At 36.4% G+C, this 21861-nt stretch overlaps 1 protein-coding gene across 1 annotated transcript in view; it reads left to right on the top strand.

The window, feature by feature from the left end:
• The window catches only part of Aggf1 (angiogenic factor with G-patch and FHA domains 1), a 38034-nt gene extending 32063 nt beyond the window's left edge, over window positions 1-5971 (top strand). The window contains exons 12-14 of the mRNA XM_076856068.2: window positions 889-1016; window positions 3184-3283; window positions 4903-5971. Of these exons, the coding sequence (XP_076712183.2) occupies window positions 889-1016; window positions 3184-3283; window positions 4903-5103 (429 nt within the window). The 3' untranslated portion in view covers window positions 5104-5971. The remainder of the gene's footprint in view (window positions 1-888; window positions 1017-3183; window positions 3284-4902) is intronic.
• The last annotated feature ends 15890 nt before the right edge of the window (window positions 5972-21861 follow it).

Here is a 21861-nt window from a genome sequence, read left to right as displayed (position 1 = left end):
GACATGTTGGCATGCAGGGAATCCCAGCAGCTCTGGAGCCTAAAGCAGGATGATCAAAAGTTCAAAGCCAGCCTCAGCAACTGAGCAAGACCCTGTCTCAAAAATAAAAAGGGCTGGTGATGTGATGTAGCTCAGTGGTCAGGCACCCTTGGGGATCAATCCTAGTACCCCCAGCCCCCTAAAAAAAATCAACCAGTTAAAGCAGATCCCTGATACGAATTGACTACCTCTTTGTGCCACTGATACACCATGGTGTATGTACTTTTATTCTTGAACCAGTTATACTGTATAGCAGGCTAAAAATTACGTATGTCATTTCTTAGGGGTTATTAATTGTATTGTGTTCTATCACCTAGCATGGAGTTTAACACACTCTATACTCAGTTTTTGGGTAGTGGATTAGTCATATAAATGGAGTTGCATTGAAGCAAAAAGCTATTTTTATCACCAGGATGAAAGGGAATTTCCCTTTATATCTATATTTTCCTTTCCAAGAAACAGTGTCAAACTACTTTAAGTCTTTGGAACTTTCAGTTCCATTGAGAAGAATGAAAATAGGTTCCTTTGTTGAACCCCGAGGTGGGGTCTATATTTTTCTTTACTGAAAATTTATGTGACAATATAGGAGCACAACATTGAGGCAAAATGTATATTTGTGTCATGTTTTCTGCTTACTCTTTATACTTAAGCATGACTCAACTTGAAATAATATAAAAAATTTAAAGACAGTGTAATAAAAACAGCATATCTAATAGCACAGTTGTCATTATCATAGCTTGTTTTATTCCGTTTTAGAGGCTGCATTGAACCATACTTTCAAAGTAAGACAAATGTACAGAAATTATATATTAATTATTTTTTCTCAACGAATATTTTGTCTTTTTTAAGAATACAGACTATGAAGATGAAAAGACATTGAAAAATCCGAAATATAAAGATAGAGCTGGAAAACGCAGGGAGCAGGTTGGAAGTGAAGGAACTTTCCAAAGAGATGATGCTCCTGCATCAGTTCACTCGTGAGTATCGAATGATATTGCTTGAGACATTCTTTGGTTCATAATTACATTCATAGGGTAGTCTGACAGGGCAGTATATTCTTATAGGTAGCTTTTAAAGGAATGGTCGGAACAAGATGGAAATAAGTCTATTTTTACTATATTCTAATACCAGCATTCCATTATTTGCTAGAAATTTATATGTGCACATAAATACTTTTACACATCCATACATATGCATGGCAGATATTCCAGACGAAGCCTGGCCTAGTAAGAAATTGTTAATGAGCTAGTATTTTTTTTTTTTTAATTTAATTTTATGGGACTGGAGATTTAACTCAGGGCCTCACACATCCTAGTTATTTGCTTTAGTGCTGAACAACATTCCCAGCATTTTTCAGAAAGTTTTTATTTTGGGACAGGTTTCCTGAGTTGCTCAAGCTAGCCTCAAACTTTCCATCTTCCTGTCTCATCCTCTCAAGTAGCTGGAATTACAGGCATGTACCACCATGCCTGGCTTTTAATAATCATATTTAGCATTCAAATTCTTTTGTTTTTGATGACTCTGAGATAGTATTTTACTTATTTTTCTTTGATTCAGTTATTTTTTCTTGGTAAGATAGCTTTGGTAAACATGAAATGTGATTTTTTAGGTCTGCATTATCACTATTTCTGCATTTAATCATGTTAGGTACATTTTTGCATTCTAAGTTGAGTCAGAATTTTAAATATTTCATGTAGAAGTGGTAATTATAAAATTTTGACTAAATATTTCATCAATATAAAGATATACTACTTATGCTTATTTTAAAAATAACAGTTTTTTTTCCAAATTCTTTTATTAATGTATTATAGTAATGTTGGAATTTGTTATTACATACTCATACATGTGTACAATATAACAACATAATTTGTCCAGTATCACTCTCAGTATTTCCTCATCCCTTCCCCTGTTCCCTTTCGTCTATTCTACAGATCTCCTTTGATTTTATGAGATTCCCCACCCCCCCCACTTTTCTTTCCTTTATTCTCTCTAGCTTCCATAAATGAGAGAAAGCATATGGCCCTTAACCTCCTGAATTTGACTTATTTCATAATGTTCTCAAATTCCATCCATTTTCCTTCATATGACATGATTTTATTTTCCTTTTTGGCTGAATAAAACTCCATTGTGTATGTATACTACATTTTCTTTATCTTCATTTTTCGATGGACACCTAGACTGGTTCCATAGTTTGGCTATAATGAATTGTGCTGCTACAAATAGCAAGTTTTTTCTTAATGGTACATAAAATGTGGTGCGTCTTACAACTCTTTGAGTCAGATTTGCTATAACATAGTATTCCCGGGAAATATTAAGATTACATTAGAATTAAATTAGAGGAGAAGAATAAAAAAATGAGCAGCTAAATTTGCATATTTTGTAGAACTAATAAGATATTGGAGAATATGAACTTAAAACACCTTAATTTAGCAGAATATAAAGTTACAGCATAAGATGCCAATATTTAATGAGAAGTTTTATTTCTCATAAATTTATCTTTTTTGTTGTTGTTGTTAATGTATAACATATGCACAGGAAAGTATCCAAATAGTAAATGTCCAACTCAGTGGTATATTGTAAGATTAACACATTACAGAATGTACATTTCCTGAACAAGAAAAAGCAGCTTATCAGTAACCCCAGAAGCCTACATTCCTTTTGCCCCTTGTTTCTGATATATCACTATCCTGCTTTCATCTCCAAAGGTAACCACTATCTTCTCAATAGGTTAACTACCTATTTTAAAAATTTAAATAAATGAACAATTTAGCATTTATTTTGTGTCTGTATTCTCATTGTTCCACATGATTTTGTTAGATAGAGTTTATTTTCAATGTTGTATAATACTCTATTAACCTCAGTTTATCTGTTCATTTTTATCATTAATGAACATCTGAATTGTTTCCCATTTGTTGTTGTTAAATTTGCTGGAAGAATATTCTTGTATATGTCATTTGGTGCATAAGTACTTGCTTTTCTCTGATGTAATTCATGTGGGATTAGAGTTTTTGTCTTTAATTTATTAGGTATTGTCAAGCAGTTTTCTAAAGTCACTGTACTAAGTATTTTTAATTCATGAATTTATTCTAAATGTGGCTTAAAAGGTCTTTTATAGATCAGTTGTCCTTTTAATTTTCCTTAAAGTGAAATTACTGATAGCAATAAAGGTCGGAAGATATTGGAGAAGATGGGCTGGAAAAAAGGAGAGGGCCTGGGAAAGGATGGTGGAGGAATGAAAACTCCGGTAAGACTTGCATTTTCTTTGATTCATTTATTCTTTTTTTTTTTTTCTTTTAGCTGTAGTTAGACATAATACTTTTATTTATTTATTTATTTATTTTTATGTGGTGCTGAGTATGGAACCCAGCACCTTACACGTGCTAGGTGAACGCTCTACCGCTGAGCCATGACCCCAGCCTCAGATTCATGTATTTTTTTTTTAAATTGTCAATGGACAAAAGTCCATTATTTATTTATATGGGGTGCTGAGAATTGAACCCAGTGCCTCACACATGCTAAACAAGCACTCCACCACTGAGCCACAACCTCAGCCCCCAGATTCATTTATTCTTACAGGAGATTTTTAGTGTGCACAATTAATGTGACAGGCATTGCCTTAAGTACTAGGGATACTTAAAGTCAAAATAGATTACTGCCTTTGTGGCATTTAAATTACTGAACATAAGTTTTTTTATTTGGAAGTTTATGTTTTGGGAAAGCTTCAATTAGAATTTTTCCCCTATATCTAGACTATACTATAAGTGTTATTTCCTGAGACAAGGGTTCTTCTGTATCCTTTAGTTGTATAGCTTTTTCTTTGTTTTGCAGTGTTAGGAATTGAACCCAGGACTTAGCACATGGTATGCAAAGAAGTTACATGTCTAACTTGTTCACTTCTTGCTAATGACATTCTTACCCTGCCTGGTATTGAACATTGCAAAAACAGTGTTAGTTTACCAACAAGCAGATTCTGTTTTATCTGGGAAATCTATTAGGTTCAACAGGACAATGTAACCTGGAAAATAGAGAATACTCTTTGTAAAATATGCAGTAGCTTAATTCTGTAGTCCCTTGGATAATAGGAAGTTCCAGCTGACTTCACAATAAAAACCTTATAAAATAACCTGACTGTAAAACGTTCATGATAATTAACTGGTACCTAAAGAAATAGATGGATCACTGTGAACGTAATACCAAATTTCTGAAGATAGCATAGAATACAATTTTGTAGTGAAACCTGGGCTAGAATATATGTGCTGTATTATTAATGAGCTCTATAGCTTTGGGCAAGGAACTTCAATTTTCTTATGTAAAATGGGGGTTAATTGTTTTCCTAGGATGTCTGAAAACAAAGTCTATAAGCATGGTACTTTTTATCAGACACTTAGTGCTGGGGATGAAACCCAGCTCTTCTAGAATGCCAGACAAGCATTATGCTGCTGAACTATTATATACCCAGCCCATCTTTATTATTATTAATGTTTAACCTTCTTGTTCACTTAATTAGGTTAGGATAGGGACAGGAGATTGAAATACATCTATGGCTTTTACTTTTGGTTAGAAGGGAATGGTATATTCTGCAACATCAAGATGAAGTTTGCAGTTGCTATTTAAGGACCACTCCATTTTCTTCAAAAATTGGCTGTACTTAGTGACAACAGCAAGACAATGTAGAAATGTTCCATGGACAGTGGTATACTTCTTCCTGCGTGTATTTTATGCATTTGACAGAGTTTTTTAATTCTTATTTTTTGAATCAATCTTTAATAAATCAAAGAATTATAGTTAGAATAACAAGTAGGACACTGTAGATTTTAATGTTTAGATGCTAAAATAAGTTCTCTGCTCAATTTTTGATAACAGATCCAGCTTCAGCTTCGGCGAACACATGCAGGCTTGGGGACAGGCAAGCCATCCTCAATTGAAGAGGTTCATCTTCTCCAAAACAAGAGTAAAAAAAACTGGGACAAAGCACGAGAGAGGTTTGCTGAAAACTTCCCAGAAACTAAACCTCCAAAAGATGCATCAGGGACTGTGCCTTGGGTAAAAGGGACTGTAGAGTGAAGGTCAGTCATAGAACAAAATTGAAGTTTTTTTGTTTGGTTTGGTTTTTTTAAAGAGTTTGGAAACTCTTATTTTATTGCAAAGACTTTCTCCCCCAAAGAGTCAGTGACACAAGGAAACTGTATCACAAATTACCCTCTCCTGATTCAGAAATGTGTAATAAAGTGTGGTTTGCAATTTTTACAAACAATTTTTTAAACCAATAAATAGTGACTGAATCAAGTTATGCAGTGAGTGGACTAAAGTTCACAGGGCATGGATAAGCTTATCAAACTTTATTTTATCTTGTAATTTACTACATCCATATAAGCAACTAGCCATTTTAGCAAAATACATGTAACCTCTAATATCTTAAATGTACACTTGTCCTTGTCTCTGTACATTCATTATTACAAATGTCCAGTAAGGAAGGAAACATCCAAAGTTTATGAAAACAGTTCTGATTATGTGCATCCTTGTTTATGCCCTTTAGAACTTAGATAAAAAATGGCCAGAAAACATGGTATTATCCTTGAAAAAGGTAAAGTAACATTATTGAAAAACTAAGGGATAGGTGTCATGTTGTAGAAAATTAGTCTTTTATTGTTTTCTTCTGTGAAGAATTCGTTGATTTGTACTATATATTCAGCATTTACATTTGATTTGTTTCTTAGCTGATAAAATATTTAGATATGAACAACTGAATACAGTATTGACATAATTCAGTGTGCTAGTATTTGTAGTTTTGATAAATACCATTGCGGGCAATGGAGTCGGGTCAGAGAAATCTGATTTCTAGTGCAAATAGATTACCTAGCCACAGTCTCAAACTCAAGATATTTATTGAAAATGTCCTTGAATGAAATAAAAATCATTTTAACATTTTAAAGACCAGTGCATTGAGACAGTGATTTAAACATGTTGATCTACTTTGAATTTGCAACCAACCAGAATTTTCCTCATTAAATTGACAGAGAATTAACAAAAGGATAGCATCCAGTGTTAGAGAACTGCAATGCAGCCATTGAAGTACAGGTGTCACTGCTCCACCAGTTATCACTATCCATTGGAATTGACCCTTTTAGAGGAGTGAATATAAACTACAGCTCTGTCATCTACCATGAATAAGTGTTGTCAAGATTTAGATATAAGGAAAAGAAAACTCTGAAAATAAAAGCTATATACTACAGAAGATAATTCAGAAAGAAAGGCAGCCTTTTAGAATTTCCAGTTTGCATGGTACATAGGGTACTTAGAGAGAAAGGTGATGGGGAGAGAAAAATTAATTGTGACTAAAGGTAAGAGACATGACCAAATAGTCAAGTCCCTAGAGGCTTAGGCTGTGATAATTACATCCTATAATTCCTTTGGATAAAGTATTCTGTTTCTTTCCTGGCCACCTATACAGTTTGACATGTATGCACATTAGACTTGAAGGTAGCCAAAATGCCCTGCATTAAAAATACCTATTGATCTAAATGTGGTTCTGCTTCTGGAGCCCTGAACAGGTAACAGTGTAGGACCCTCAAAATAGATTTTGCTTCTGGTGGATTTCATTAGAGTACAACTGTGTATAATATTTCCATTTTTTGTTTTTACATTTGGGGAAAAACTTTTCATAATTATATTTTGAAGAATAAATTGTTTTTGGTTTTGGGGATTTTTTTTTTTTCTAAGAAAATAGAAAACTTGAGAATGGTGGTAAAAATTGAAATATATGTAGTATTTGCATTATTAAACCATTTTGAAGATACCAAGTCAGGACTACACTACATAGTGATTAATATACTGAATAATGTCCGGGCCTTTTTCCATCTGTAAAATAAGACTGATACTTATCTCACATGTCTGCATTGAATAGCAAATGAGAAAATATACATGTAAGAACTTTGTAAACTGAAAGTCATACAAATATGAGCTTCTAGTGGGTTAGGAGCATAAATGTGAGTTATATACAATTTGGATAATACATGAAATTGTTTTATGTGTAAAACTTAAATAATAGTTTATAGGGTATAAATTTGCTAATTTAAAAATAGCTTTTTAAGTATTCATTTTAGATATAGCTACTGGTTACTGGATTTTAAGAAATCTAACATATTTTTGCCAGAACTTGAGAACTGAAGAAACCATTCATGTTCAATTTTCACAAACTGTTTTCTGATATTAAATTGTAGAAGAAGCACTCTTATCCTAAAAAAGAACATTTTTCTGCTTTTGGAATGATTTTTACTTCCAATGTTTTATTTTTATTCTAGGTTTGAATTTATGAAAAGCAGTTATTCATTCAAATCAGATGTCTTCCAGTTCATATATTTATTATTTGGGGATATTTTCAAAGAGCAGGCACAAGAAAATAAAAATCTCAAACGAGGGAAGGAGATTTTGGAGCTTGTATACAAAGGTCATTGTACAAAGTTGCAAGGGGTCATTGTACAAAGTTGAACTCTGGGCTCAAATAATCCTCCTGCTTCAGCCTCCCAAGTAGCTGTTCTCAGGAATAATTGAAAGTATTTTCCCTAAAGTCGTGTTAAAGTATGCAGAAATGTAGAGCATCACTGATATCTGTGCTCTGATTCTTTGATTTAAGACATTTCCATTTTTCAGAATTGAAAGTAGAAATATATTTGGATTCTGTAAGGCGGTGTTTATGCCTCCTGCTTTATTTGTTTCAGTGTTGACTTCTGGCCTTATAGTTGTAAAGTGACTTTTGGGACTCTAGCCATTGCAGTCATGTCTCAAGAAGAACAGGGAAAGGTCAGTGTTCAGTACTAGTTCTTCTTTATCAGGAAAGTAAAATTATACTCAGAAAATGTCACCATTGAGTTTTTAGGGTCCTTAGCCTTCCACACAGAACCACAAAGCATGCCTACCCATAGAAGGGATGCTCTAAAAGCAGGCAGCAGGATGGTCATAGGGTAATAATGTCCGATTCATTCTACTATCATTTCTACCCTGTGCCCCCTCCCTTCCCTTCAGTTCCCTCTGTCTAGTCCAAATTACCTCTATTCTCTTTCTCTCCCTCTTATTGTGAATTAGCACCTGTATATCAGAGAAAATATTCAGCCTTTTGTTCTTTGGGATTGGTTTATTTTGCTTAGCATAATATTCTCCAATTCTATCCATTTGCCAGCAAATGCCATAATTTCATTCTTTTTTAAAGCTGAATAATATTTTATTGTGTATGTATACTATATTTTCTTTATCCATTCATTTGTTGAAGGGCACCTAGGATACCTAGATGGGTTCCATAGTTTAGCTGTTATGAATTGAGCAGCTATAAACATTGATGTGGCTGCATCCATGTAGTATGCTTTTAAGTCCTTTGGGTATAAACCTATGAGTGGGATGACTAGGTCAAATGATGGTTTCATTCCAAGTTTTTTTAGGAATCTCCATACTGCTTACCATAGTGTCACACCAATTTGCAGTCCTAACAGCAATGTATGAGTGTACCTTTTTCTCCACATCCTCACTGACATTTATTATCACCTGTATTCTTGATGATTGCCATTCTGACTGGAGTGAGATGGAATCTGTAGTTTTGATTTGAATTTCTCTAATTGCTAGAGATGTTGAACATTTTTTCATGTTTGTTGATCGATTGTATTCTGTGAAGTATCTGTTCGGTTCTTTTGCCCATTTTTTTTGTGGGGGGGGTTGGTGTTTTTTGAGTTCTTTATATATCCTGTGGAAATTAATGCTCTGAGATGCGTGATGCTCTGAGGTGTGTGTGGTATAAAGATTTTTTCTCATTCCATAGGCTCTCTCTTCATGTTAGTGATTGTTTTCTTTGTTGTGAAGAAGCTTTTTAGTTTGATTCCATTCCCATTTATTGATTCTTGATTTTACTTCCTGTGCTTTAGGAATCTGGTTAAGGAAGTCAGTTCCTAGGCCAACATGGTGGAAATTTGGGCCTACTTTATTTTTCTGTTAGGTGCAAGGTCTCTGTTCTAGTGCCTAAATCTTTGATCCACTTTGAGTTGATGTTTGTGCATGGTGAGAGATAGGGGTTTAATTTCATTTTGCTATAAATGGATTTCCAATTTTCCCAGCACCGTTTATTGAAGAGGCTGTCTTTTCTCCAGTGTATGTTTTTAATGCCTCTGTCAAAACCCTTGATCTTATCCAATCCTATCTTCTTTCAGTTGGCTCTCAGGCTGGTAACATCTGACCATTTGTGTGTGCTGGAAGCCTAAGAGTCAGCTTCTATTTCACCATCACCAGTCTCCCCCCACCCCCACCCCAGTCTCCAGTGTATTAACTCACTGTCACCACTCACCTGGACTTCTCACTGGCAGTTTCTCTGTAATCCTTTCTCCTTCCTTCCATCCTCCATACTTCAGACACATGTCTTCATAATTTCTATCCCACCATCTCCTGTTTGGCTTCCACTTATTCAGGACAGAAAATATTCCTGGCCCCTAAGACCCTACATTATCTGGCCACTGCCACTTTTCTCAGTCTTATCTTGTGTCACTTGATCTTTGGGCTTTAGCATTTTGGCCTTTTCAATTTGTCAGTCATGTGCTGTCCATCATAGGACTTCTTAACATTCTTTATATTTGAAATGCTCTTCCTCTGTATTTTACATAGTTAATTCTGACATAGTCTTTAGATCTCTGCTAATTATTCTTTTTTTTAATATTTTTTCAGTTGTTGATGGACCTTTATTTATTTATTTTTTTATGTGGTGCTGAGATTTGAACCCAGTGCCTCATTCTAGGCAAGCGCTGTGCCACTGAGCTACAACCTCAGCCTCTCTGCTAATTATTCTTTAAGAATGCCTCCTTTGCCCCCCTAAAACTGGTTTAATCACCTTTGATACATGTTCATGAAAAATCAGATTTCTTTAATTTAGACCACTTATCTTGGTTCATAGTTACATATTAGTATTGAGGTTTCTATACTAGTTGTCTCTCTCTGTCTTAAGTCTCATGTGAGCAGCACCTCAGTTTGGCTTACTGCTGCATCTCTAGTACCTGGCTCCATGCCTGGCTTATACTCCTGTAGTCAAAGAAGGAAGCAATAGATCAAGGTGGGTTTGGGGAATGGCAAACAGCTTAATGGAGTCTTATGTGACTGAGATAACATGGAAAGAAATTGAAGCTACATAGGGGATCTAAAGCAATGGCTTTCATACTATTTTGACCATGATTCACAATAAGAAATAATTTTTTTGTTGTTGTTGGTGGTACTAGGGAGCCAACCTAGGGCCTCAAACATGCTAAGCAAATGCTTTACCACTGACTGGAGGATTTTAAGCAGGAAAGGGAAGGACTGTCATTAGATAATGTATATCAAATTAACTATGATTTATTAAAGAGAGGCAGGATGGAGGCTGGAAACCTTCACCTGACCTCCTTGAATATTTATTTGGTATAGAAAATATTGATGCTTCGCAGATCAAGATATCTTGTTTGTTTTATTCACTGCTATATCTTCAGTGCACAGCACAGGACTGGATGCTTGGGAGGTCCTCAGTAAGCATTTGCTGCTAGGATGGGCTGCACATATATAGTGTCAGGTACTATGCTAGGTGCTTAATGTGTGTTCTTGATTCCCACACCTTGTTTTTTGTGAATTCAAAAACTGAGGCTTAAGTCAGCACAGTGGCACACACCTGTAATCCCAGCAACTCAGGAGGCTAAGGCAGGAGGATGGCAAGTTCAAAGCCAGCCTCAGCAACTTAGCAAGCAACTTATTGAGACCCTGTCTCAAAATAAAAAAGTCTGGGGATGTGTATGGCTTGGTCGTTAAGTGTCTCTGGGCTTAGTCCCTATACCAAACCACACCAAATTGAGGCTTAAGAATTGTTTATTTTGCTCAAAGCCTGTTTTGCAGAAGTGGCAGAGGAGGGGTTTCAGTCTCAATGCTTTATTTCATAATAGTGGGTGATTAAGAGCATAAACTGAAGAGAGAGTGACAGGAGTTCAAATTACAGCTCCATTTTGAGCTGAATGACTTTTAAAAGCATTTAAACCTACCCCAGTGTCTTCATAGGGTTCTTGGTTAGATTAAATGAGATGAAGCCAGTGTGACACTGTGCATAGTATCCAGTGCATAATCAACCCTCAAATATTAGTGTTTATTAGCACAGTTATCCATGCTGCTACTACCAAGTATATGGCTATAAGATTAGAATTCTAAAGTGGAAACAGTGGTTGTTGAAGTGAGGGAAGATTAAGAATGAGGCTGGCAAGTGTGTGGATCCTCTTCACTTCCCCAAGTGATGGCAGGAGTTAGGCGTGGACAAAGAGACTGATCAGGAACTGGATTTCTTAATGTAAATTGGGTCATAAGGAGGAGATTGGGAGGTGAGAAATTATAGAAGATATTGTAGGTGATCCCTTTCATCTTCAAAGAAAGACTGGCTCCTACGTGACTTTATTTTAGACAATTCCTCCTATTGCCTATGGTGGTCTCAAACTCCTGGGCTCAAGTGATCCTCCTATCTCAGCCTCCCAAGTAGCTAGGACTACAGGTGAACACCACCATGCCTGTCTTCTGTATGACTTTAGGAAAGGAGCCATTTGGAGAAATGGTGGTGAGGTCTAGCAGGCCAGTCCTAGTTCTCAGAATCTCATGGGAGCACAGGAACTACTAGGTTAACTCCAAGAAGAACTAGATTTCAGATACTTGTATGTCAAAATCCTTCAGCAGCGTACATTAATTTAGCAAGTAGCCATGAAGCACTTAGCATAGGCCAGGTATTGTTCCAGTCACTAAGGATACAGTAATGAACAAAACAGACAGCACTGGCTGCCTTCATGGACATACATTTTCTTTAGACTGTATTTGGCAGAATGTAAAGGCCAAGTAATACATGAAGACCCTGATTGTTCCCTAGAGAGTTAATCCCAAATTGATTGCATTCCAGAGTTTGTGCATTGAGGGAAAGGAAGAGGGACTTGATGGGGTTTTGTGTATTGGTTTGTTTCATTGTGCTACTAGGGATTGAATCCAGTGGCACTCTACCATTGAGCTACATCCCCATCCATTTTTATTATTTTTATTTTGAGGTAAGGTTTCTTTAAGTTGCCAAGGCTGACCTTGAACTTTTAATATATTTATTTAAACATTATATTTTTTAATTTTTAATTTTATTTATTCTAATTAGTTATATATGACAGCAGAATGCAATTCAATTCATATTACACAAATAGAACACAATTTTTCATGTCTTTGGTTGAACACAAAATAGTGTCATACTGTTTGTGTTTTCATACATGTATTTAGGGTAATGATGTCCATTTCATTCCACTGTCTTTCCTACCCCATCCTCACCTTCCCTTTCCCCTATCTAAAGTTCATCTATTCCTCCCATCCCCATTATGAATCAGCATCCTTATATCAGAGAAGACATTCAGCACTTGTTTTTTTGGAATTGGCTTACTTCATTTAGCATTATATTCTTGAGCTCCATCCATTTACCTGCAAATGCCATGATTTTATTCTCTATTAATGCTGAGTAATATTCCATTATGTATATATACCACATTTTTTTTATCCATTCATTTACTAAAGGGTATCTAGGTTGGATCCACAATTTAGCTATTGTGAATTATGCTGCTATAAACATTGATGTGGTGGTGTTCCTGTAATATGCTGTTTTTAAGTCCTTTGGGTATAGACTAATGAGTGGGATAGCTGGGTCAAATGGTGGTTCTGTTCCCAGTTTTCTGAGGAATCTCTGTACTGCTTTCCAGATTGGCTGCACCAATTTGCAGTTCCACCAGTAATGTATGAGTATGCCCTTTTCCCCATATCCTCGCCAACACTTATTGTTGTTTGTATTCTTGATAGCTGCCATTCTAACTGGAATGAGATGATATCTTAGAGTAATTTTGATTTGCATTTCTTTAGTCTCTAGTGATGTTGAACATTTTTTCATATATTTGTTGATTGATTGTATATCCTCTTCTGAGAAGTGTCTTTTCAGGTCCTTGGCCCATTTATTGATTGGGTTATTTGTGGGGTTAGAGTTACCCCTAACTCTAAACCCTCACACATAGAGAGAGCACTGATCTCTAGGATATGTAAAGAACTCAAAAATCTTAACACCAAAAAACCCTCCCAAGCTGTAGGCTCTCTATTCACCTCACTGATTGTTTCTTTTGCTGAGAAGAAATTTGAGTTTGAATCATCCCATTTGTTGGGACCTAATCTGACATGATGGAGATTTGGGCCTACTTTTTTTTTTTTTTTTTTTAATTAGGTACAGGGTCTCTGGTGTAATTCCTAGGTGCTTTATCCACTTTGAGTTGAGTTTTGTGCATGGTAAGAGATAAGAGATTTAATTTCATTTTGTTGCATATGGATTTCCAGTTTTCCTAGCACCATTTGTTGAAGAGGTTATCTTTTCTCCAATATTAAACATTATTATTATTATTATTTTTTAAAAAAATTTATTTTTTAGGTGTAGATGGACACAACACAATGCCTTTATTTTTATGTGGTGCTGAGGATTGAACCCAGGTCTTGCCTGTGCTAGGCGAGTGCTCTACGGCTGAGCCACAATCCCAGCCCCAACATTATTAATTATACAAATTAATAAGTTTAGGGAAACCCCTATCAGGTCCCCTCTTGCCCTGCAGGAGCTCTGTTTCTTCTCACTTGCTAAATTCTCTAGTTTTTCCACCATCATTTTCCCTTATTTTTTATTGGTGCATTATAGTTGTACATATTGATGGAATTTGTTGTTACATATTCATACATGTACACAATATAACAATATAATTTAGCCAATATCACTTCCCAGCATTTCCCCACTCCCCCCTATTCCCCATTCCTTTGTCCCTTTCCTCTACTGATCTCCTTTGGTTTTTAGGAGATCTATCTACACCTTTGTTTTCCCTTTTCCTCTCTATTTTCTGCATATTTAAGACCCTTATTAACCTCCTGTTCTTGACTTATTTTGCAAGATGGTCTCTAATTCCATTCATTTTCCTGAAAATGCCATAATTTATTTTTTTAATGGCCAAATAAAACTCCATTGTGTATATATACCACCTTTTTTTTCTATCTGTTCTGCTGATAGACACTGGGCTGGTTCCATGGGCTATAGTGAATTGTGCTGATATAAACATGGGCATGCATGTATCGCTATAGTAAGATGCCTTTAAGTCTTCAGGGTAAATACTGAGAAGTGGTATAGCTAGATCATCTGGTCCAGCATCATTTTTTGAAGAGGGTATCTTATACCCAATATGTGCTTTTGGTATCTTTATCAAGAATCTAGATGACTATAGATTTATTTATGGGTTTATTTCTAAGTCCTCTTTTCTTTTTCATTGCTCTTCATGTCTGTTTTTATACCAATATCAGGCTGTTTTTGTAATTATTCCTCTGTAGTATGTTTGTGATTCCTCCAGCATTGCTCATTTTGCTGAGGATTGCCTTGGTTCTTTGAGATCTTTCATGCTTCCATGTGAATTTTAGCATTGTATTTTCTGGTTCTCTGAAGAATGCCATTGGTATTTTGATGGGGATTTTAGTTATATTTTGAGAGTTTGGGACATGTAGTCAGTAGTAAAACCTTACTAAGTCTCTAGTCCCTCTAGTTGCTTGAGAATAATAGTAATTGCCTGCACAGACATTGGGTTTATAGTTCTAAATCTGAGCAGTCGATTATTAAAAAAAAAATCATAGCAAAGCACAATAAAAACCATTAATCAAGTCACTGGAAGTTGGTGTTGGTAAAAAACCATAAATCAAAAGAAAATCTCTAGAGGTTGAAGAGCAGACACAGTAGGGAAAGCTGGTATTGATGGTGGCAAATAATGTCTCTGCCTGCTGAGGAGGAATGACTTTTTAGGAATTCTTTCATCAAAAATCTAGCTGTCTTTATCTGTGTTAAAATGCCATGGTATTTCATTGCCCAGCAAGCAGAAGACAGGGAGAAGTTGGTAGAATATTATTAAATGTACTTAAACATGTGACAACATATTACTTAGCTTCCAATTACTAGCAGACTTCAGAGGGCAGGAAGGTTGCCAGCTCATTCATCTGATCATTACTTATCTTGACCAAAAGCCCATGAGAATATATACTGAAAGAATAAAGCTCTCATTATCATTTAATGTTTTTCTTTAAAACCTCATTTTAATACTATGAAATCAGATTTCAGAGAATGTCATAATTAAGATTTTCATTTAAAAAACCATTTAATACCATTTAAATATATAATGACTCCCAGTGCTACCTGAATTCATTCACATCATAAACCAGCTAAAATGGGCTTTAATCGTTACCATGACCATGCTTCCTTTACTTAACCTTAATATACAATGCTATCAAGACCCATTTATTAGCCACACAAAAGTAATTATCATTGCTTTATTATAACCTCACCTTATTAACCAGAAATGTTAATCTGGGCTCTGAATGATTGGCAACTATTTTTAAAAATTTATCCTGGAAATATGAGTATTTGCTAACTTAAGAATGTTTTAAAGACTGTGGTAGAGACTCCAGTGTCCATTCTACAAAAAAAGATGGGTTCCAGAAAATTCTAAGTATGGAAGCATTTTTTGAATAACTATATAGTCTTCTAGGGTAATTACTCAGATAGATTGTTACATATTCACTTTTAAGACATGTCAGAGTACTTAGTAATTACATGCTACATGGAGTATTGACTAGAGTAACTCATTAGCAAATCAAGAATGAAAATTTTGTTTTGATAGAAAAAAAGTTCTGTTGGGAAGGAGAATGACTTGGCACAAACCTTTGTGGTTTGTATGCAACTACTTTCAGGAATCCTCCCAAGGGACCTGCCCTTTCTGAGGCCCTTAGGATTGGTTTTGAGATCCTTTTTGGTAAATAAGAGAAATAGAAATTATAGTCATTGAGTTCAAACCATGTATCAGAATTTTCCTAAAGAATATCTTTCTCCTTACACCAACCCTGGAAAAGGATGTATTATCCTCATTTTTCAGATGAGGAAACTGAGTTTCAGAGGGTTAGGGTGGTTGTCAAACACCTAACCTAGGTGGTAGGAAGCTTAGGTTTTTTAAAAAATTAATTTAACATTTTTTTAACCTAGGTGGTAGGAAGCTTAGATTTTTTAAAAAATTAATTTAACATTTTTTTGTGGTGCCGGGGCTCAAACCCAAGCCTCAAGCGTGCTATGTAAGTATTCTGCTGCTGAGCTGTATCCGCAGACCAGAAACTTAGATTTTAAATCACATCTGATTCCAGAGAGTTGTAACTCCTCACTCTAACCAGCCTTCTTAGTCAACTTGGCCATAATTAGTGCCACATCCCTTTCTCACCATATAATGCTGTAGTAGGTAGAATAATGTACTCCCCTGGGGCCAGGGTTGTGGCTCAGGGGTAGAGTGCTCACCTAGCACATTGGTGGCCCTGGGTTTGATCCTCAGCACCACATAAAAATAAATAAAATAAAGGTATTGTGTCCCACTGCAACTAAAAAATAAATATTTAAAAAAAAATAATGTACTCTCTGCAGGAATGTCTGTATCCCAATCCTTGGAACCTATTACTATGTTACATTGGAGATAGGGGTTAAGGTTGTAGATAGAATTAGGTTGCTAACCAGCTGAGCTTAACATAAAGAGGGTCCTTTAAGTGAGTAATGTATTGTGAGAGAATTGACTGACCTATGCTACTGTTAGAGATGGAAGGGGGGCCACAAAACCAGATTCTCTCCTAGAGCCTCCAGGAAAGAATACAGGCCTGCCAACACTTTGAGATCTGTTTGGTACTTCTGACCTACAGAACTGTAAAACTAATTTGTGGTGTTTTAAAAGTCACTAAGATGTGTAATCTATTACAGTATAAATAGGAAACTAATACAAAGCCCAACCTTACTTCTGCTGGGGAAGCTGTCAGGCCTATCCCTGATACCACAGCTTGTGGTATCAACATAAACCCAAGTGTTAACAAAATGCGCCGACCAAGATCCAGAGCTCCCAGTACTGCCAAAGATTAAGAGAGGCCTTGAAGGAAGTGTAACTGTTTAGTCACAGATGCATATGGACCCATGGACTGGGCTTCAGACCCTAATCTATTGCTTACTACCTGTATGATCTTCTGCATTCCACTTTATCTTTTGGAAGTTTGGGGTGTCATTTGTAAAACATGAACAATTCTTTCTGCTCTGCCTGTAAGGTAGTGTGAGGACAAAAGGAGTAGATTATTGAGAGTGAGCTGATGATTGCTACATATAGGTTCAGTTCTTGGTAGTGAATCTGATGGAATTAGTACTTAAAACTGTTATTACTTTTAATTATAATTTTTAGCAAAAGAATATGTGTGTGACTTTCAATGTTTTCCACTAAATCTGCAGTTAACAAGAAAATCCATTTAAACCAATTAACTGATTCACTAAAATGTCCATTAATGCTTTAATGTATTTCCTGTAATCATAGCTTATTAGAGCCAAAGAGGACCTTAATAATCACCTCATCCATTTTCCAGGCAAAGAAGCACATTCAGGTTGTTGAAAGGGTAAGAAGATTAGACCTTTTGACATAGAATTCCTTGGCTAGACACAGTGTCACAATTTGTGATCCCAGCAACTCTGGAGGCTGAGGCAGGAGGATCACAAATTCAAAGCCAGCCTGGGCAACTTAATAAGACTCTGCCTCAAAAAAAAAAAAAAAAAAGGGTTAGGGTGTAGCTCAATGGTAGGACCCTCCTGGGTTTAATCCCCTGTACTGTAACAAACAAGGGTGGGGGGAGCCAGACCTCTTTAATGAGTCCAACGCAGTCCAGAATTTTTTTAAATGCAGTGTTTATGATTCTCTTTTGAGATTTCGAGGATACAGTTATTTGAAGCAGAAACATCCTAACCCAAATCAAACCCTTCTGTAGCCTGCATAGAGAACAATTTAGTTTCTTAAAGTTCCCTTAAAAGTTTCTTAAAAGTCATTTCAAGTTTAATTGTCATTATCATCCTGCTTTCCCTCACTCCCTCCTCCCTGCCAGAGTTAAACCTAAAGAATCAGCAGGCACCTAACAACACTAGGAATTGAGTTCAGGACACAGTCTATATGCCAGTTCCAGCCACCCACCTTGCCACTCTATATACCCCTCTCAAAAGTACAGGGTGAGCCGGGCGCAATGGTACACACCTGTAATCCCAGAGGCTAAGAGGCAGGAGGATTATGAATTCAAAGCCAGTCTCAGCAATTTATCGAGTCCTTAAGCATCTTAGCAAGACCTTGCCTAATAATATATGTGCACACACATATACATATATATGTATATGTATGGTCTGGGGATGTGGCTCAGTGGTTAAATGCCCCTAGCTTCAATTCCTGGTACCAAAAAATGTACACAGTGGTGCCATCAGCAGGGCCAGTCATGTAAACCAGGGGAACCCTGTTGATACACATGAGGGGTATCATCGTCACCATTTATCAGTGACAGCTCTTTTTGAGCACCTGCCACAGCTAGAGAGGTAGATGTAATCCTCAGAACCTACCTCTGCATTCTCAAATCCCACTCTTTAGCTGCTAGCTGGGTGCCAGCTCAGTTGCTTGGTTCTGCACTTCATGCATTTGCAGATGAGCCAAGGAGGAGTCCTTAAAGCTAAAGAGCCTCAATATCTATAGAGGAAACTGGAGTCATCAGGTGACCTGCCACCACTACTATAGTCTAAGCGTAGACAGATTACTCTCTGGGATCCTGATCTGTCAAATGATGGACTGATAGGGCCACAGTTTTCTCTAGCAATGGGGATTATATCCAACACTATCGTGGTGGAAGTTTTGTTTAATTACAGATGTTGAGGGAGAGGATTTGTTGTTTGGAAAATGTAAACAAATTTTTTTTTAACTATAAAAGTAATTCATGCTTGATACTAAAAGTTACAGCAGTGCAGAAGCATGTAGAGCAGAGTAAAATCAGGCCCCTTATGTCCCACAGCCAGCACCAGGCCATGTTCAGGCTGCTTGTTCTCTCTCGTCCCCTGAACATGCCATTCAGCCTCCCATTATCATTTTCCTGAGGGAATGTTTAAGAGTCTAAGAGTAAATCTGATCTTCATTTTAATGGTTCTGAAATTGGTGAAATTGAAAACTTACATGAGTTTTTTTTTTTTTTTTTTTTTTTTGCTTTTAGATGAGCTCTTACAGCCCAACTTATAAATCCACATGAAGAAGTTAAAAATTGCAATAAGAGAAATAACTTGTACTGTTAAATTAGAGTAATACCAAATTTTGAAAAGACAAAAGAAATGAAGGACATTAAAGGATTTTTTTTACTGTTATTCATAGGTTGTGACATTATATTAATTATATAATGAGAAAAACAGTTTTACAAAAAGTATTCCTGAAAAAATATCTGTAAGAATAGTTCATTGGATTCAAACCAAACCAACAGCCTAATAACTGGAACTTTTAAAATCTTTATTGACTAAGAGCTTCAGAAAATGATTGCTACTTCCTTGTAGGCTTTTTTTTTTTTTTCTTTTCTGTTAGGACTTATACTCAGAGAATAAAAGACAAGAAGAATCATTACCGATTACAGGAAAACTAACTTGTAAAAGTCTTAAACCAAGTGGATTCTATACCTCAAATATTTATTGAGCATCTATTATTTGAAAGGCACTGTAAGAGTAGAAGAATTGAGAACAACTTATCCCAAGGGCTCAGGGTCTGACAAGGTTGGTAAGACAAGAACCCACACAGCCATGTGCTAAATGAAGAGTTGTGACACAAAATGCTTAGCAGAATCCAAGAAGGTAAGAAAATGCCTCTCAATAAGGAGAGATCAAAGCAAGTTTTGTGGAAAACGGGGATAATTTTTATTTTTTGAGGTGCTGGGGATTGAAACCAGGACCCTATACATGCTTGGCAAGGGCAGTACCGCGAAACTATACCCCCATTCTTGGGTAGGATTTTTCATTCTCAGATTGAAGGGGTTTAAGTGGAGGGAAGGTGGATTGAGGAACAGAGGTGTCAAGATCAGGGCATGTCAGGAAGAGAGTTCAGTTTGGTTGGAGCATATAGTATATGTAGGGGAGGGAATAGATAAGACTGGCACAGGGTGGGGGAGGAGGAAGAGAATGTAAGGCCACAAAGTTTGCCATAATAAGCAAGTGATGTGTGATCTCAATTTTTTAGCAGGAAAATCGATGTAATCAACATTAACCTCGGGCAGACAATTTTTTGGCCGTGGTATTAGGTAGTGGGTGGTATGGGAAAACAAGGATGGTAAGATGAATCCCAGATGAATGACAAATGAGTTCTGAGCCATGACGACAGAAGGCAGGCAGGAGCAATATTTTACAGAAATAGACTTAGAGCAAGTGCCTAGGAGTCAATGAGACTGAAGTTCAAATCCTGTTCTGCTTTATAACAGTTATATGATTATGAAGACATTAAGTCCTCTGAGCCTGTCTCATCTACAAAATGGATGTATGCATGGAGTTGCTGTGCTTCAGAATAATTCTTGTAAGGTATTTAGCTCAGCTATGAAACCTGGTAAATGCTCAGTAGATGTTAATGTCACTAATTCCAGTTACTCAGTAACTAAAAATGGAGTTAGGAAGGAAATAGGTGCCCATCCCAGTGACTAAGAAGGATGTGGAGCTCTTTGGAAGGAGAATTGCATCCTGAAGGACTTATTGCATTTGGATCCCATCCCTACTCACTAGCTGTGATCTTGCACAAGCTACTTAACCCCTTTATCTCCCTTTTCTTATTTGTAAAATATAGTGTCAATGTCTCCCCCATGGAGCTGCTGTAAGAATAAAGTGAGATAATACATGTATAATGTGTATTATGTGCCTGGTATACTTTAAGTACCTAGAAAACATTCGCTTTTTGTGAAAGACAGGATGCAGTTGAATAGTTTCCTCCTTCCATTTGTGATGGGAAGATATGCAAATAGGGGCAAGTGACATATAATGGGACTGGGCATGAAGGGTTAGACCCAGTTGAGCCTGGAGATAGGAGTTGCTGGGACAGTTCATTGTAGCTCTATGAGATGAGCAAGGAGTATAGAATAGAAATCGTCCTGGAAAATAATCAGCCAAATCCAGAATATGGGTAGAAGCTACAAAAAGTGTTTCATGGGGAAAGAATCATCAGGAGGCTGTTCTAAACTATGAGATGTAAGTTATAACTAGTAGTAATGCATGGACTTCGGACCTTGTTCTTTAAAAAAAAAAAAAAAAAGTGATTCTTCATACAATTGGGGCATCTTGTTTCAGGACTTGTATTAGAGGGTATACAAAAGTTACTGTAATCGTGGCTTCATTCTTGGGCAATACATACTGAAATCCTTTTGGGTGGAACATTGTTTACACATGCATAGGGCACAGAGAAGAAAATGTCAATAAGGCAAAATATTAACAATTGTTCAATGTAGGTAGAGGGTACATATATATGGGGTATTGATTTTACTAACTTTACCCTGATGGAGATTTTCAATATTAATGAGTACAAAGAAGGCCTGAGGAAAAACTATTTGGGAACCAGCTCAACCAGGAAAAGCAATTCTTTGGAGGAAAAGCAGATTCCACCTACCAAAGAAGGGATTATAAAAGGGAGAGATGAATCAAAATAAGACTGAATACAAATCATATTGTAGTGGCTTGGAAAGAGTGGAATGTTGCATGGAACGCTGACCGGCAGTGAAGAAGTAATAAATGGGGAGGAAGTAGAAGCAGCAAGGATTACTTGACCCTGCTGGGCTGAATTTTCTCAGTACAGAAAAACTAAACATAGCTGGGGAAGATACTCAGGAAAGGGAAGAATGCTAGGAGAGCAAACACCTGTGTGGAAAAGAAAGGGTGTGAAAACA

The sequence above is a fragment of the Callospermophilus lateralis genome, chromosome 5 (genome assembly GCF_048772815.1).
Source record: "Callospermophilus lateralis isolate mCalLat2 chromosome 5, mCalLat2.hap1, whole genome shotgun sequence".
Taxonomy (NCBI): Eukaryota; Metazoa; Chordata; class Mammalia; order Rodentia; family Sciuridae; genus Callospermophilus; species Callospermophilus lateralis.
Note: the sequence above shows the minus strand (reverse complement) of the source record. Positions and strands in the feature narration are given on the sequence as shown.